This window comes from Doryrhamphus excisus, chromosome 15 (assembly GCF_030265055.1).
Source record: "Doryrhamphus excisus isolate RoL2022-K1 chromosome 15, RoL_Dexc_1.0, whole genome shotgun sequence".
Taxonomy (NCBI): Eukaryota; Metazoa; Chordata; class Actinopteri; order Syngnathiformes; family Syngnathidae; genus Doryrhamphus; species Doryrhamphus excisus.
Window position 1 is genome coordinate 6,148,529 of NC_080480.1, and position 13,135 is coordinate 6,161,663.

At 46.0% G+C, this 13,135-nt stretch overlaps 1 protein-coding gene across 2 annotated transcripts; it reads right to left on the reverse strand.

The window, feature by feature from the left end:
- Positions 1-170: 170 nt before the first annotated feature.
- Positions 171-12,934, reverse strand: gprc5ba (G protein-coupled receptor, class C, group 5, member Ba). Of its 2 annotated transcripts, none has more exons than XM_058049831.1 (4): positions 12,475-12,934; positions 6,290-7,316; positions 5,398-5,543; positions 171-3,674 (listed from the first exon to the last, which is right to left on the reverse strand). In XM_058049831.1, the coding sequence occupies exons 2-4, from the start codon at positions 7,311-7,313 to the stop codon at positions 3,630-3,632; spliced, it is 1,215 nt and encodes a 404-aa protein (XP_057905814.1). In that variant the 5' UTR covers positions 7,314-7,316; positions 12,475-12,934; the 3' UTR covers positions 171-3,629. The 2 variants fall into 2 exon arrangements, with proteins under 2 accessions (XP_057905814.1, XP_057905815.1); XM_058049832.1 differs by having other exon boundaries at positions 5,422-5,543; positions 12,475-12,933.
- Positions 12,935-13,135: the final 201 nt, after the last annotated feature.

Sequence of the window (13,135 nt, forward strand, 5' to 3'; positions counted from 1 at the left end):
AAAATAATACGTTATCCTGTTTGGCTGACAAAAATGTTAGTGGTTGACAAGATAATCTTCAAGTTGATGTTTGAGAGCATATTATTGATGTCCAGTAAATCATAGAAGTACGCTGGTCTAGATGAATTCATATGCACATAGATATACAAGAAATTCACATCAATGAAATGTAACTAAACATTACACTTTTATTGAACGTGTTTTCCTGAATTAGTTACAGAAAGAGTTATGAAGTGTTTGTTTTTCAATGATCATCCTTGACTAGTGTGTGGGGGATGGGGGGACGGGGGGTGTTAATGAAGTTGAACGTAGGCATGCCGCGTCACTGCACAGTCACAGCTGTGAAAACCAACACCAGCCTGTCAGCCGTTCTCAGGGAACGATCTGAAGGCGACACACCAGGAGAGGACAGGGTGGGGGTGGGGGGCTACATGATATTGACACCCCGACCTTAACACAGAAACGTTGTGCAAATTTCACCACATAGATAACACAGATGGAACAGTCCCCCGCTCAAATATGTCCCTTCTCAAATGATCATCATCTTGCAAGAACCGGCTTCTTTAAGAGCGTGAAAAGAAAGCACAGATGTTGATGATAGCTGTCACATGACCTCCACATACAGTAAGTAGTAGTGAGAGGGAAGGAATGGTGCAGAGCATGCACACATACTGTAGGTAGTCACCAGTGCAAAATCTACAAAGTCACATCTTCTTCTTTTTAATACTTCACACAAGTGAAAACACCACAAGTGTTGAAAACTCCTTCACTCTTTGTTCTCTCTCTTTTCTGGAGCGTTTCCCCCCTCCCTCGGTGATGGTACAAATCCAAAAACCATGACCATCCTTGTTCATGTTTTCACCTCTAACTATTGTTCCTGGAGGACATGCTAACCCTTGTTCCTATAGCTGATCTTTAACCCTTGTTCCTCTTGCTGATCCTTAACCGTTGTTGGTCTAGCTGACCCATGACCCTTGTGCCTGTAGCTGATGCTTAACTTGTGTTGTTGTCGTCGATCTTTAACTCTTGTTCCCCCAGCTGACCCTGGTTCCTCTGGCTGATCATTAACCCTTGTTGCTCTAGCTGATCCTTAAACCCTTGATGCTCTAGCTGTTTGTTCCTCTGGCTGATCCTTAAACCCTTGTTGCTCTTGTTGCTTGTTCCTGTAGCTGATCCTTAAACCCTGTTCCTCTGGCTGATGCTTAAACTTTGTTGCTCTGGCTGATCCTTAAACTTTGTTCCACTGGCTGATCCTTAAACTTTGTTCCTCTGGCTGATGGTTAAACTTTGTTGATCTGGCTGATGCTTAAACTTTGTTCCACTGGATGATGCTTAAACTTTGTTGCTCTGGCTGATCCTTAAACTTTGTTGCTCTGGCTGATCCTTAAACTTTGTTGCTCTGGCTGATCCTTAAACCCTGTTCCTCTGGCTGATCCTTAAACCCTTGTTGCTCTTGCTGCTCGTTCCTGTAGCTGATCCTTAAACCCTGTTCCTCTGGCTGATGCTTAAACTTTGTTGCTCTGGCTGATCCTTAAACTTTGTTGCTCTGGCTGATCCTTAAACTTTGTTGCTCTGGCTGATCCTTAAACCCTGTTCCTCTGGCTGATCCTTAAACCCTGTTCCTCTGGCTGATGCTTAAACTTTGTTCCTCTGGCTGATGCTTAAACTTTGTTGCTCTGGCTGATCCTGAAACCCTGTTGCTCTGGCTGATACTCAGACCTTGTTGCTCTGGCTGATCCTGAAACCCTGTTGCTCGAGCTGATCGAGTTGCTTCACCTTTGTTTTTGTAGCTGTTTCTCAACTCTCATTTCCATAGCTGATGCTCCACACTTGTTCTTGTGTCTGATCTTAAACCATGTTCTAGCAGCTGGTCCTTAACCCTTCTTGCTGTTGTGCATGCGCACCTATTCATCTGGCCTGTTAACTTGTGTTATCAACCTTTGTTCCCATAGCTGAAACTAACCCTTGTTCCTGTAGCACGCGTTATTAAACCTTGTCCCTGAAGTCTTATGTAAAACCCTGTTTCTGTGGCTGATCGTAACTTGTTCCTTTCGCATAGCCTTGTTCCTGTGGCCAGTGTAAATATAGAGTATTACCTCTGTGGCCGACGCTAAACCTCGTCCCTGTAACTTCTTCCTGTTCCTCGTGGTAACCCTGGTTCCTGTTCGCCCTTCTTGCTGGAATTCCCCTTTCCTGTGACTGAGCTTGGCCCATATTAAACCCTATTCCTGTAGCCTGCGGTACCAATTATTGTTCCTGTTACCCATGTTCCTCCCCTACCCATGTTGACCCGTGTGCCTGTAGGTCCTATAGCCCATTCTACGTCCTCTTCCTGTAGTCTTGGTCTGGTCGGGGCCCATGTTTTCTGTTCCTGGAGTCCATATGTTTATGTATGAACCCACCCCTGTTCCAGCAGCCAGCGTTGGTCCAAACGGAGCAAGGCTGTCTTTGGGCATGGCACTGAGCTGTTGTGCTGTGCTCCTATTTTAGAAGAGACGTAAACACAGTGTAGCACGCGGCGGCCTGTCTTAGTCACGTGTTGCTGTGAAGGCTCCACTGTGACTGCCTGGTGGCCTTTAAGTTCATTGATTCTGCCCGCCCTGTTCTGCTTTTGCTAGTCACTCTTCCACAACTACAACAGTACGTAACAGTCTTTTTTTACTGCCAAAAAGTATTCACAGCCTTTTTTTCTCTTATGCAGAAAAAAACAACAAAAAATACTTTAAAAAAAAGTTTTAAAAAAAGAGCACGCAAATGCAAATTAAGCAGTTAAAAAAAGTCACATCATACGACGTGTCCAAACGGTTAATTTGTTCATTTAAAAAAGGTAAACAAGCAAGCAGGGCTTATTATTCTGATTAATATTATTTTTTTACATCACTACTACAGGATGTACACAGCTTCTTCCATGAAAGCTGGTGACAGGATGAAGGGCGTGAAATGGAGGAGGAGGAAGCGTCCACTAACTAAATAAAGATGAGCACAACATGGCCGCCCCTGCTCCTCTTCCTCCTCCTCTTCTTCCAACCTCACACTGCAAATGCCATCTCCGTCAGGCTCTCGGATATCTCCACACACTTCTAAATATAGTCTGTCTTGCATCTTTTCCTCTTAGTATTCCTCCGCACCGGACGTCGTCATCTTGGCTTCCGGTGAAAACCAACCCGCCAGTCATCATCATCTCGCCGCAGGAGCTCCCCATCCTCGTGTGCAGGTGCTGTCACTTTGTGTGTCCGTGCAAATGTGAGACGGTGGGAGAGCAGATGAAGCCGTTTGGGGGTCTGGGAGAGTGGCGAGGGAGGGGTTGTTGTTGGGAATACACACTTAACACTCTCTTTTTGTTGTTTTTTTTTTGAGACACACATCCCACATGGACTTTGGAAGGATGGATGACAGAGCTACAAAAAAAAATCTTTTTCACAGTTTAAGAGCAAATTACACCCAAAGACGACTTTTTTTTTTCTATCTCTGTCATCCATGACCTCCTTTCTCTCCCACGTGGACGCACATAAACAATATTGGATTGGCACACACACAAGTCAGTGTTGAAGTCTGTACAGAGTGAAAGTGGCATCCATCTTTGCATCCTCCTCAACTTTCACCCCCTCCTCAGTTTGGACCTCCCCGCTTCACCACAGCTGCCTCCCGGTGTAGGTGGGAGGGGCAGAGGGAACCTGCAGTGTCAAAGGGAAGCTAATTAGCGTTTAACACTGAGTAAAGTTAATCATATCCATAAAGCTCCACAGCCAATGGGGCAAAAACACATCAGAATGTAGAAACTGCTTGTGGAAATTCCTATTTATTTTGCATTTTTAAGCACAAACCCAATTTTTTCACCATAAACCAGGGGTGTCCAAAGTGTGTGGCCCTTTTTTTTTATTGGCCCTCTGCATATTTTAAAAATACATTTAAAAATTGAAAAAGCGCAGTAATTTTTACAAAATAAAGCAAAAATCTTAGCATAAAGCCATAATATAAAAATGTTTACTTTATGACAAAAAATATTATGAGAAAAAAATTCTCCAATAATTATTACAATATTTGTAACAAAATGAAGCAATTTTTGGGGAAAATTAGGTTGGGAAAAACATTTTTATTGGCCCTGCACATATTAAATTTTTCAACTTCAACCTATAGAATTAAAAAAAAAAAACCATTGTTTTGTTACTAATATTGCAATAATTATTGTAGGAATTATTTAAAAAATAATAATTTTCAAAAAAACATTGTTTGTTACTAATATTGCAATAATTATTGTAGGAATTATTAAAAAAAATAATTCCTACAATAATTATTGCAATATTAGTAACAAAACTATGTTTTTTTGAAAATTCTATAGGCAATAATTATTGTAGGAATTATTTAAAAAAAAATTCCTACAATTATTATTGCAATATTAATAACAAAACAATGTTTTTTTTGAAAATTCTATAGGCAAAAAGTGATATTACAACTATATAGTGAAACTAACTGATGTAAAAATAGCAGCCACAAAAACAAGCAGTTGAGAGGAAGTAATAAGATACTTTCTCTCCTCTAAGCCAAAGCTGAGATGCAGGCTGTTTATACTGTCTAACGTATCAGCGTATCTATACATGGGGTGCTTTACGCAAGGTAAAATATCAAAGTGGCCTTGGTACCTTTTGATTTTACCGCATGCGGCCCTCGTTGGACACCCCTGCCATGAGCATTATTCATATTTTTGCTTCATTTGCTTTTGCTGTCACTTGATTGCAGCATGCATGTTTGCACTCAGGCATGCAGCAGGTGCATGAACGTATGTCGTGTAACCCAGCATGGAACTCCATGTGTAGCAGGCACATCATTTCTCTCGAAGCAGTGGGCAGAAAAAACAAATTAGAGCAAAAGTTAAAATAATAAATATATATATATGATAATAATTAATTTAAATCTAACATAGTCTGTACTGTATAACAGTAACATAACATATTCACACAAAAATAAGTCATTGACTGTAATATTTGTCTGTTTCTAAATCAATAAAATAAATAGTGAGTGCAATTCTAAGTGGTTTAATTGTAGCGTTCAAGTGTGACATCAGCAGTCGGAGCCAATCAAGAGTGACATCTGATGTATCATCGATAAGAATAAGAATGCTGAGCAGAATGATGGTGCCTTTGAGCCATGCCTCGGTGGTTGTGTAGCAGCTCCATGAAAAGCATTCATCCTGGTGAATGAGTGGCGTTATTTACACCCGTATATGACATGAGTGGCACAGCTTGACATGCATGTGCTTCCAAAACCAGCGTCCACACTGGACCATGCACTGTGCACACTCACGCCTCTCCAGAATGACGTACGATCCGGCACAAATGTGCATGCAGTCCGGTGGGGGTGGGAGGGTGGGGGATGGAGGACCGCGGGCGGTGTGTATACCTGCGATTGGGAGGATGTACTCACCGCTCCCCCGTTCAGGATCATGGTCATTTCAGTGGGCTGGTAGACGTTGCTACGGAAGGGAGCGCTGGGCCTGGCGCCCGCGTTGCTGTTGTGCTGCCCGGCGCTGCTGCCGCTCCTTAATCCTGATGGACAAGAAACGATGGAAGGGTGACTCATCATAGTGACTCAGCAGAAATCTTGCTGTGCAGACGTTTGCGTCTCTTCCTGTTTCTATATTACTATGATTTGTTTTTGCAATTTTCATTCAGAACAAGCCTTGCTTACATGGACATTGCAAAAGGTAATATGCATGCCAGGCCACGTTTTTAAAGACATGCACTGAAGGCACATTTGCTTCTATGATAAGGTGGCTCATTTTATCCAAGACGAGAATGAGGGTAGGAAAAAAGTACAGCAGCATCTGTCGCTAAGGATCATCAGTCTAGACAAGTACGAGACAAGCGCACCAACAACAATGGAGGAGAACGAGACTATCCTGTGTTTGCTTCTCCACATGTACAATACACATTTTATCCGGGAGGAAACTGAGGGCAGCAAGAAAACGGAGCAATGCAGTTGACAAAATTTAGTATAGTACAGCTGCGTCCAGAGCCAAGTCCCAGCAACCTCAGTCTGAATGAGACGCTAACAAACAACAACAATTGAGGAGAAGCAGGGCCTATTTTATCCAAGAGGAGACTGAGGGCAGCAAGAAAATGGAGTGCTGCAGCCAAGTAGAGACTGCAGTGATCTGATCACATTGATCTGATGTCAGTAAGGAGACAAAGGCTTTCCGTGTACTTGCTGCCCTCATTCTCCTCTTGCATAAATAGGCCCTGCTTCTCCCCCACGTTGTTGTTGTTAGGGTCTCTCATTTGTGTTCATGTACCTGCAGTGTTTTCGTCGTTGTATCCGTAGCCCTGGTTCTCCACAAACTGCCTGTGAGAAAGCGGGATGTCTTCATCGAAGCTGGTCTCTCGCATCCGTGTGGAGTTCTGCGACGTGTCAAAGTAGTCCGGTGCGGTGGGCTGCGGCGGAGGCTTGAGGCAGATGTGCGATTCGGGGATGGCGTGGAAGATGAGCAGGAGCCAACCCTGGGCCACTAAAGCGATGGCCAGCGCCGGATCGTTCCATTCCGGGGACTTTCCCAGCCAGGCGTTGCCATAGAGATAGAAGCCCACCCAGGCCACCCACAGCAGCAGCGACAGCAGACAGGTCACCAGCAGCCAGACGGCACTGCAGCGCCACTGCCGCGTCTTCCCGCACAGAGCCAGAGCGGCGGCAGTCAAGGCGGCTAACAGGAGGGCGAGCACATAGCTGCAAGCCAGCGAGAAGTCCATGGGGAGGTACTGACAGGCGGCCCGGCCCTCCCTCAGCACGGTCAGAAGGAGCCACTCCGTGGCGATGATGCCCTGCACGGCACTCAGACCCAACGCCAGGCCCGAAAGGGCGCATCCTCCCGGGCTACGCCGCTCCCGACCCATTCTGCGAAGACGCACCCCCTGCACCAGCAAGCAGGAGAAGCAAAGAGCGAATAGGAGGCCCCACAGGGCCCTCCGGAGCAGACACAGCGCCTCATCCTGCTCGATCAGGTAAGCGAAGCTCAACCCGAACAAGCCCACCACGCCCAGGAGCAGCAACAGGATGGGGCCCACGCCGCTGCGTTTCTCGCCCTCGCTCACGTGACGTAAGCGACACAGCAGCACCAGCGCCAGCAAAATGGCCACCAGCGTACCGCCGGCCGCCACCGACTCCACGGCCACGCCCCATATAGAGTCCAGGTCACAGAGGAGGGTGTAGGGTCGCCCCAGGCCCCAACCGCAGCCTGTCGGGAGAGCCTCGGATTCCTCGGAGTCTTGGCCTGTGGTCCCACGGGCCAGCAGCAGCAGGAACAGGATCAGGGGAAACGTCATCTCCTAAAAATGAACCACGACACAAAGAAGTTGGTGAGTAAAAGAAACGAGTTGTAAACGAGTCACAAAACAACAAAAGCACAGCAGCTCATGAAAGTCTTTTCAGCACCGAGCACTCGGAAACGTCCCAACGCCCTCCCACGCGTCACATGATCGTCGCAAACAAAGACAGTGGAAAACTAGCAAAAGAACAGGCAAGAGAAAAAAGTAAACAAGAATTCTCAGGGGAATTATGTAGGGAATATAACAATTTTAGGTTGGGAGCTGACTATTTCCTGGTACAACACACTTTACACTCTCTCTTCATGTTGTTTTCACCTCTAAATGATGTCATTTCATGTCAAGACAAATGTTTTCTATCCTCAGCAAAAATAAAGCACCTCACTGCTCCAGTACTCGTGGAGGGCGCCACATTTAATTTAATTTAAAAAGTTTGGATGCCTAACTGCAATGCACGTTTTGTCACAAATGCTACAAAACTACAAACTCCAGAAATGCTGAGCTGCTCACCCTCAAAAACTGCTCTCAGTTGGATCTATAGAAATATTATACACCATGACTTTGGTCAGATGACCGGGTGGTGCAGTGCTCGTCTCATCCTGAAGCGGGAAGGTACTTGTCACTGCCGTTCTTCCAAAGAAAGGAAAATGCCAGCATTTTTTTATGCTTGACAGAAGGTGATCCGACGTTTACATCCACGTATAGTAGGATGCAATGCAGTTTTCCGTACAGTCATAATACTACATGAATATTTGTACCATTTTGGATCCAGCTATCTTGCGCCTGACATTGAACGCCTCACCAAAGCTCCATCTATCATGCGTTTTTTAACGAGCACTTGTTTATGAGCTCAAGGAAAAAAATATTCATTACTTGTGACACCTCCAGGAGGTTGTTGTAATATTTATGCATGCATTAGTGCATATTCATTTGTTTACAGCGCTTTCATGTATCCCGCAAGAGATTTACACCTCTCCAAAGAACCCTTCCTTCCTTCCCTCCCTCCTTCCTTAAGTCACTTTAAGATGCTGGCGTTTCCTGCCATCAAGCTGCTGGTTATGATGGCTTTGATGATTCACCAAAACAAAAGCACAGTGATGGCTGATCTGCACGCCCGCTTCTCTAAGACAATAATTTCCTGGTGAGACACCCCCATCACCTTGCCCTCCCCCTGGTAACCATGGTTACACCCCTGTCTTGAGTAGACGACTGGGGGAGAGAGCTCAGTCGTCCGCATTAAGCCGAGTAGACAGTTCCTCCTCTGTCTTTGCTCGCTTTTTCCCTCCTTTGTCAGGTCTTAATGAGCGTGCATTAAGAACAACACAGTGGAGACCCTCACTTTCCCTCCGAAACCCCCCACAATCTCACGCTTTCACTCATTCTCACACAGATGAGACGGACTCTAAGGACACATACACACACAATCACATGCATGCAGTCACATGCCAAGTCACAAATGAGACATGAGACAAATACACACAAAGACCTAACACAATCTTTTTTTTACTCTTTTTTGCAACGCTGTTCCTAAAATGTGGGTGTATTAGAGCTCTCTAGACAGAAAATAACACCCCTATAGTTACCTTTACACTCCCATGACACAATTTTTAACATAGAGGCCTCCAGACATGAAATGACATCCCATAGTCACTGTGCTTTGTCTCTTATCTAAATTAGCCATGCTGTCATTTGGTGTCCAGGCTGCTCAGTGCAACAGGGCTAACACAAACAAGTATTCTGGGGTTGTTATTTTCATACTTGCATGCCATTCATCATGTGATTGTAACCAAAACACTGCCTGTCCCATTGATGAAGGTTATGCTGGTGACAGTTTGACCCTGGAACAGACGATTTGGTTTAGAGCAGATTCCCTGTGGGAAAGCATTTTTTTCACATTAAGAATTTGGAAGCCAAGCAGTGCGGACTTTAGTGGTTCCGTTGTGGCCAGAAATAAATAGAGATGGTCCCCCCCCCCCCCCCCCCCTTTTGAAAGCGCTGCACTGTGGCTTTCATCACCACATCTCCTCCAAAGCGGGGGTGCATTCTCCTCACCCAATTACAGCCTCCCGCTTCCATTTTGGCTTCTTTTATTTCTGCTCTCCCTGCTGCACCTCCTTGCCTCCATTCTGTGGCTCTTATGTAACGGGGGGTGGGGGGGAATCCAGCTACTTCCAGTTCTGCTGCTGCATGGCTGCTGCTTAAGAGCGGCCTGCATGCATGCGCCTCACGTGTGCAAGCAAGGTGCATTGATGATAAAGAAGCAGCAGATGCTGCTCACGTACTCGCGTATCAGCAGCTGTGTAATAACTGGGGATGTTTATGTGCGTCTGGCAACACATTGATCCAGCTGGTGAGGTGACCGGGTCATTGTGCAGGATGTGGACCACACCATTTGGGACTCCAGCTGGATGCGCCGTTCGCTTTTGGCACCAAACGGCTTTCCTTTTCTGCCACTTCCTTCCTGGCGTAAAAGTCATTTGAAATATTCACAACATATTTTTCAAGGTGTGTTGGGTGGAGATTTACACCCTGTGGACCTGTCAGGTCTGCAGCTCAGTGGAAACATGTCAAGGTAACTCTCCACTCAATGTGCTTTCAAAAATACTGCATGACTATAAACATCTAAATATATTCCATTTAAAACAAAACACAATCAAGGAAAAGCCTAGGCTACCTGGCACCTTGTGTGCCCAGTTATTAGGATATATTTTATTGTATTAAATAATACGTTCAGGACGTGTGATGGGGTACAGTTTGACCCTGGAATGGATTCAACTTCCATTTAATCCAATAGGAAGTTCCATCTGCATTCTATGTGAATACCAGTGTGAATGTGTCAGCACTTCCTTTTCTTTCTTTGGCTTTGGCATTGATAGTCGAGGACTAAGAGGCCTTTTTTTGGTCAGCTTTGGGCTTTTGTTGTGGATTAAAACGCAGGAGAAATAATCCACTTGCTGGTTGAACAAACAAGCTTAATATCCAGGATGATGTGCATCTGGATCCCCTGATATCACCACAATGATATCACCAATCCTTCTCAGATGCTCGTCAAAACAACAAAATAGTCCAGATGAAATTTTAGGCTGTATCCTTGCCAGCATCCTCCGGGCATCCCTCACCGTCCTAATTAGGCCTCATTAGCATGGGACTGGGGTGGGGGGGGCTCACAGCAGGGCCATATGCTAATTGACTTGGCAATGAGTGTTTTAGCTCAAGCATCAATAAACGATGGCTTGTCATACCCCTGAACGCGACTTGAAAATAGAAGGTGTCACGTGATCATCATTCATGGGGTAGAAATAGTCCACCCGCCCACAAGTGATACCGATTGATCACAGGGAATCGGACACTCAAGATGGTAAACAAGAACTGAGGAGAAACAAGGAGAGTTCGTGTGTGCGTGTATAAGAAGGCGGGAAGTTTCCATGGATAAGAAAAGGGACGCACATAGAAGCGTGGATGACCTCCGCCAAGGCCACGGGACCCTTCTACACTCACCGGCTCCTGCTTATACCAGATATGTCAGAAAGAGTCACTCATTCCTCAATGAAATATGAAAGAAAAAGCTCAAGAAAACAATGGAACCAGAAATAAAGCCATGTCGACAATAAACATTCAGGCAAGGAGCCATTTGGAAGAGCTGGCTCTTTTTAGGGGTGCGCATTCTCTAAAAAGAGCCAAATCTCCCATCACTATTGAGTTGCATGATATGGTGGCTAACTTATTTTTACACTTGTTTGACAGCTAACCTCCCTTCCACTCACCACTGGAACCGAGCGTCATGGTCATGCATCAACGGGTGAGTCGTTTTGCTTTCCTTTGGTTTCAATATGTAACAGTCCCTCCTTTATTGCCATTAATCGCCTCCAGACCCCACTGTGATAAGTGAATTTCTGCATGGGTTCGATTCCTTATTTCATTCATTCATTCATTTTCTACCGCTTTTCCTCACGAGGGTCGCGGGGGGTGCTGGAGCCTATCCCAGCTGTCTTCGGGCGAGAGGCGGGGTACACCCTGGACTGGTCGCCAGCCAATCACAGGGCACATATAGACAAACAACCATTCACACTCACATTCATACCTATGGACAATTTGGAGTCTCCAATTAACCTAGCATGTTTTTGGAATGTGGGAGGTAACCGGAGTACCCGGAGAAAACCCACGCATGCACGGGGAGAACATCGATTCCTTATTTTTGAATGAAAAATGTTCATAGTTAAAGCATCGAAAACCTGTTTACAGCCTTCTTAATATGCTTTATTAGAGCCCAGTAGACACAAAATAACACCCCTATATCAGTTAACTTCTTCTTACACTTTAAGCATTGCCTTTACTGCTAATGAAGAGCTTATTGTGGCGACTGATTATTCCTCCTTGCATGGTTTCCCAAGAGGAGGGGGTAGACACCTCACAAGAAACATGTATGCAGTCACATGTAACATCCATAGTACATGGACAGGAACAAGGATGGTATTTACGTACTGTAAATATTCATAGACACATGTTTCCTCTGCTTAACTGCACCCAAGTGACTACTTGAGATTCATTTCATGCTGACCACAGAGACTGGGGGTACGCTCTAGAAAAGGGTGTTGCTGCATGGGGGGGGTTACACGGTCCGCTCTTGGTTTTAGCTGACCTAAGGAGCAGCTGAATGCAAACACATTTAGAGAATGCTCTTTCCCCCCTTCCCTTGACAATGTCGGCCACATGGAGGGTCCCCAGGGCATTCCAGAAGAGTGTTTGTTTGAGGGACCAGCAGCAAAAGCATTGTTCCACATGTGTTCGTGCATGTGTGTGTGTGTGTGCGCGCGTGCGTGTGTGTGTGCTAGGAATAGAGAATGACACCTCACCTCTTAACAATGATGGACTGCTTGACACTCCCAAAAATATCCCCCCCGACACCCCCCGTGTGTATTTTAGGGAATGAAAATGGGAATGAACCGTTCGATTCCCACATGCACGCCTCCATTGATGAGACATGCGTGTGCACACATGCAGAAATCCTCTGGGCTTTGTGTGCATGCATATTTGCATACAAGAGCATCCATGACACACAGCAACATCCCCTTCTCTGCATGTTATGCGTGACCCCCCCACACCAACACCACCGCCCCCGCCGTAATGGGCTATTTATGGATGCATGATGAACACCACCAACCTTTGTAATCGATGCAGAAGATCCGACCGAGAAGGTGTCGAGGCTTGCACGCGCAGCTGTCAGCGTCGACGAGACTCGGTAGTAAAAATGTCACATTTTAAAAAAGAGCCGACTCGTTGGCTTCGGCTCTCTGAATCCACATGAGCGCCGCCGGCCCAGACGGTTCCGGCTACCTCGCTCTCGGAACCGGCGGTGGTCGCAGCAGCCCCAATGACATGGAATGAACACCCCCTCCACTCTTCCCAGATGGATGTTCTCCTGATAGGTCCGAGCTAAATCCTTTGTTCGATCATCTTTCCACCTCGCGGTCTTCAAAGTGAGACCCCACCACCACCACCACCACAGATGTGTTGGTGGGAAAAAAAGTCCACTTTGACGCTCTCCGTCACCGCTGCTGCGCACTGAATGAGCGCCACGCAAAACAGCGCTCTGCATAAAGTGCTTGGCGATTAACCCCCCAACCAACCCCCCCCCCCCACCACCACCACCGCTCCACCCGGACCGCCCCCTGCTATCCTGCGCATGCACGTATACACGTACACGCACAGACTAATGCCTTCCACACTTTATCAGTCCTTATTATTAACTTGATGTCTGACAGCACAATAACCATATTAAATCCTCTTTCCTACACACTCCTTTACGCGTGCGCACACCGCTT

Excerpts from the sequence above, each read along its gene's own strand:
- gprc5ba (XM_058049831.1), bottom strand. The coding sequence starts at position 7,313 with ATGACGTTTCCCCTGATCCTGTTCCTGCTGCTGCTGGCCCGTGGGACC. Across the intron at positions 5,544-6,289 it reads CAACGACGAAAACACTGCAG|GATTAAGGAGCGGCAGCAGC; the intron begins GTACATGAACAC and ends CTTGTCCATCAG. Across the intron at positions 3,675-5,397 it reads GTACATCCTCCCAATCGCAG|GTTCCCTCTGCCCCTCCCAC; the intron begins GTATACACACCG and ends TTGACACTGCAG.